Source organism: Berghia stephanieae, chromosome 2 (genome assembly GCF_034508935.2).
Source record: "Berghia stephanieae isolate SIO BIC M18660-M18661 chromosome 2, UCSD_Bste_1.3, whole genome shotgun sequence".
In the NCBI taxonomy this organism is placed as follows: Eukaryota; Metazoa; Mollusca; class Gastropoda; order Nudibranchia; family Aeolidiidae; genus Berghia; species Berghia stephanieae.
In genome coordinates this window covers 72,267,445-72,272,444 of record NC_088361.1, presented here as the reverse complement: position 1 = coordinate 72,272,444, position 5,000 = coordinate 72,267,445, and the positions used below count along the sequence as shown (strand labels likewise).

Genomic DNA, 5,000 nt, shown 5'->3' with positions numbered 1-5,000 from the left:
AAATAAATCAGATCATGGTTAATGGAGTTATCGCCCACTGTATTGTGTTACTAAAGATAGAACTCAAAAGGTAAAAGGAAATATATAGCACTCTACAAACAAAAAAACTTTGGTTATGTATTTTTAGGATACAAAAAACTTAGCTCTATGTACACATTCAAATGAGTTATCGCCCTTTGCTCACGTCGAAAAACAAACAAACAAGTGTGTATTTGTGAAACATATTGAAAATTGTTGATAAAACAATACTTGTCAAGAAAAAAATTATGAGCCTCTGAATAAGTTTGAAAATTTTGTAGATCACAACTAAAAATGATTATATTAAATGGAGTTATCGCCCATTAAAGCATGTTACTAAATTTAGTATAAGCAAATTAAATAACAAAAATATGTTTTTGGTATGTTATGAACCAGTATACAAAAATATTTGGTACCTTGACTCAATTCAAAGGTGTCATCGTTCTTTTTCAGATTATTTTTGTGCATAAAGTCTCTTCTTGTGAAATGTTACAAAAATTGTTAACAAAACAAAATATCAGTAGACAACAAATGGAAGCTACATGTTATCTTGTACTAAAGCTTAGATCTGAGTTTTTTAAATGTTATACTCCATCTCGTCAGGGGAGATGTTATGTGCATGATATTCCCTCAGCAAAAGCTTCTAAGCAGAATAATATTATTAACAAATCTATATTACATGAAATATAATTCAATGGAGTTATTCAAAATAGCTTTGTCGTATTGAAAACAATTAACGCTGTTTAAGAACCAGATTTCTGTCGTATACAGACACTATGTCGTTATTGGTTGCTCACAAAAATTTAAAAAGACATTCTGTAGGTATGGAACGATATTTTTAAGATTTCAAATGTCGTATAAGAGAAATGTTTAATTTGCACACTGACATTTACAAAACAGGCTGCAGTTCAAAGTTGCCTCCATGGTTGTTTAAATGAACAATTTATATCTATATGGAAGACTACTTTGGTCTCAAGCAGCGAGGTCCAAACAGGGAATCATTATATTTATTATCTATTTTCAATCCGCATTATTAGGATTTTGGTAAGGCGTCAATGACTGGTTGTCTGTGGCCCAAATACTTGACTTGCTTGAAAGGGACTCTCTTCAAAGTGATAATACAGAATATCACTTGCTGGAATTTTGTCTAGCTCTCGTTTTGTGGTTGAAAATGTTCATCCTTAAGTGATGAATATTGTGTTCATTGGTTTCACCTTTGTATAGTCGGCAAATAAAGAGTCACATAAAGACTTCGATATATCTAAAGTTGAACATCCACGGTCTTTGGCAATTCATGAATAACAGGCTTTGGTAAGGATATTCTATCATGGACCTCAATTTTTTTTCTTAGTGTTAGGATTTGCTGCAATGATATAATAATGATTGGCTAAGAGGATGAAAACAAAATCAATATATCACGGTCAGTATAAGTCTGGGTGGTTTTGTTTGAATGCCTTGCAAAATACGGACCGATATAGGGTTGTCTGCTTCTTCATGGAAATCTTATTACAGAGATGCCTTCCAAAATCTGTGATATAGATACAGTTCTTTCCCTCTTTGACTTTTTCCATCCCGTCTGATAAATAGATATATAAAGAGCTCTTTGTTGTCTTCATCTATTAAAAAGAAGTTTCTCAAACGTTTCTTTTTAAATTGCTTTTTCTGCAAAATAATAAAATTTAAAAAAATATATTGGAGACACGGAGTCCTCCAACCCATCATCCATTTCAGGAAATCCGACTTTGTGCTGGCATGCGCTAATCCTCAAGATGATAAAACAGGTGAAAAGTTTGATAGTATATACTTCAATAATTATTTTAGATCATCACTTGGGTTATCTAACATTTAAAAAAAACGTTTTCAAAGATGCTCTGCTTGCTAATTGAAATGTTTTACTTTTCAGTTACATTGTGGGCATTGTAACCCCTTTTTTCCTTCATGATATGGGAATTTTCAATTAGCCATTACTCGATTTTTAGTATGGATCTTTAAAGGCTGATATGTCTGTGATATATTGTTTGTTTTGCTTGATACTTTATACGATTGTCGTTGACATCCAAACACATTTTATTCGTGAGTAGTAACCGACGTATACATATATGCAGGTCTGACATCCGAACTCACTTTTACATTGTTGTAATGAACAATATTTTGAGTCATCTTTTTAGATTTCCATTTCAACAATGACCCCATATCAGGCCCGCAAATATGTGCACGTCGGTAGTTTCGAATAAAGCGTGATACGCAAGCTATTCATTTAAAAAATAATATTTATACTCACATAAAAATCAAACCAAGGGCAATAACTTATACAAATTGAAAGGAATTTCCACAAAATGGTGTCTGTAAATTTTTAACAAAAAAGTTGTTTTTTAAAATGTTTACTATCATGTCCACCTCCAATCAAAATTCCAATCGGCCACAATTTTTCAAAGATATCAATCTTACCAACTTTGAAGAAAAAATGAACTTCCACGCGAATGTTAAAACAATCGAGTTTTTCCACTATGCCGTGACTCTACTATAATGGGCGATAACTCAATCAAATGTTTTTTTTGTTTTTTTTTTTTTTTGCTTTTAACTTCATGACATCCAAAACAGTAACATTTATTATTTGAGTGGTACAAAATACAGTGTGATTCGCAAATTACTTTAAAAAGAGGAATATTTTGATTTATCTAAAATCAAATCAAGGACAATAACTCGTACAAATCGAAAGAAATATTACTAAACTGTGCGTGCAAATTGTTTAAACACAAAGTGCAGTTTTTTTTGTTAATCATGTTATTAAATATCGATAATTTACAAATAATTAAATGTTTAATATAGATGACTTTGAACTTGAGTGATATCTGGATGACCTTCAAATGGTCGAATTAAAATTCCAATCAGCCAACTTTTTTTTCATGGATATCAATTTTACCAAATGTGAAGAAAAATAATCTTCCATGCGACAGCCGAAACAGCTCTAGTTTTGCATAATGCAGTGACTCTACAATAATGGGCGATAACTCGATCAAATATTGTTTAATTTCCTTGAGATTTCATACGCTTGTTACTGACATCTAAAAAGGAAAATTTATTATTTGAGTAAAATAAAGTATGGTTCACAGGTTATTTTGTAAGAGAAATATTTTTATGCATCTAAAAATCAAATCAGGGCATTAACCCATACAAATCGAAAGGAATATTGACAAAACTGTGCATGTGAATTGTTTAGCACAAAATACAGTTTTTTTATGTTCTTAAAGATGCTAAAAATATTGATAATTTATAATAATTAATTGTTAAATGTAGTTTACCTTATTTGAGCTTTAGTGACCTCTGGTTGACTTTCAAGTGGTCGAAATGAAATTCCAATCGAACAATTCTTTTTCAAATATATCCATCTTACCAACTGTGAAGAAAATCAATTTTTACACGAATGTGAAACAATTCGATTTTTTTTCTCTCTATAGGTGATGACTCTACTCAGATGCACGATTCTAGTCATGTACAAAAGAAAGTTCACACTTATTTCTTCCCTTATATATATTAAGTATACTGTCGCTAACAAAATCAAACCTAGACATAGTGTTGACAACCGTGCCCCTTCGATTGGGCATGTTTAGGCTGCGCTGTTTCAGAATATTCATGCAAGGTTGGTATATCACGTAAAGCTTTTTACAAATTAATATAGAAGTACAGGAAAATGGTGGACGTTTATAGCAAGAACAAAAAATCAGATACAATGACAGTTACAGTAGAGACAATGAAATCGCATCAGATCGGTAGAGCACTCGTTTCACACGCAAAGAGACCAATATCAATCCCGGGTGAAGTCGATTTTTGTTTGTTTGAATGACAACTAGTATTGTAAAGCTCCCGCAATTGAGTATTATATAAATACTTCTTCTTCTTCTTCTTCTTCTTCTTCTTCTTCTTCTTCTTCTTCTTCTTCTTCTTCTTCTTCTTCTTCTTTTTCTTATTATTGTTATTGCTATTATTATTATTATTATTATTATTATTATTATTATTATTATTATTATTATTATTATTATTATTATTATCATTATTATTATTATTATTATTATTATTATTATTATTATTATTATTATAATCATTAGAACCGATCATCTTATATATATATATATATATATATATATATATATATATATATATATATATATATGTTTTGTTTTCAGATCTTTTTTGTTTCCACTAGTATAGAGAGTTTTCTTTTGGTTCAATAAAAGTTTTAGATCTTTTGTTATCCAAGGCTTGTTGTTAGGATAATATTTTATTTCTTTTTTACAAGACACTAGCTGTTCACAGAATTTTAAATACTCACTCACACAGTCATTCAGGTCATCCACACTATCACATGATTCGATAAAAACATTCCAGTCAGTGCATTCAAAACAACCACGCAAATCTTCACACACACTTCCGTTCCAGATCTGTACACTTTTCTTTACTGGTTTACACGTTTAAAAACAGGGCGGTAGGAGGGGAGTAGCAAGAGCATGCAGTGGTCAGATAAACCTAATGGGGCACGGGGTAAACATTTATAACTATTTTTAATATTACACAGGAATAAATCTAATGTTTTTTTTGTCCCTTGTCTCGCAGTCCACGTATTGATGAAGTCCCGGAAGAGTAAAATCGTTACATTGGTTAAAATCGCCAGTGACCATCAATACGGCATCGGGTGACTTAATTTGAATGTCCTGTATTTCTTTCCTCAAAATATTTTTCGCTGTGGTGTTGTCTGATGAAGGTGGAATGTAGACGTTGATGATGATGACATGTGTATATTCCCGGGGTAGATAATATGGTCTTGACGAAACAGTAATAAATTCAATATAGTCGTCACAATACATTTTCTTTATATGACAGTTATTGGGGTGGCACCATTTGTTGTTAATATATGTGCACACCCCACCCCCAGTTCGTTTATTTACATTAGTCCGATCTCCTCGAAATAGTGAATATTGTTCAAT

General features: G+C 31.3%; 1 protein-coding gene across 1 annotated transcript in view; it reads left to right on the top strand.

Moving 5' to 3' along the window:
* The window catches only part of LOC144964001 (uncharacterized), a 7,074-nt gene extending 6,122 nt beyond the window's left edge, over nt 1-952 (top strand). Inside the window, exons 3-4 of the mRNA XM_078897944.1 lie at nt 12-70; nt 919-952. Of these exons, the coding sequence (XP_078754070.1) occupies nt 12-70; nt 919-952 (93 nt within the window). The remainder of the gene's footprint in view (nt 1-11; nt 71-918) is intronic.
* The last annotated feature ends 4,048 nt before the right edge of the window (nt 953-5,000 follow it).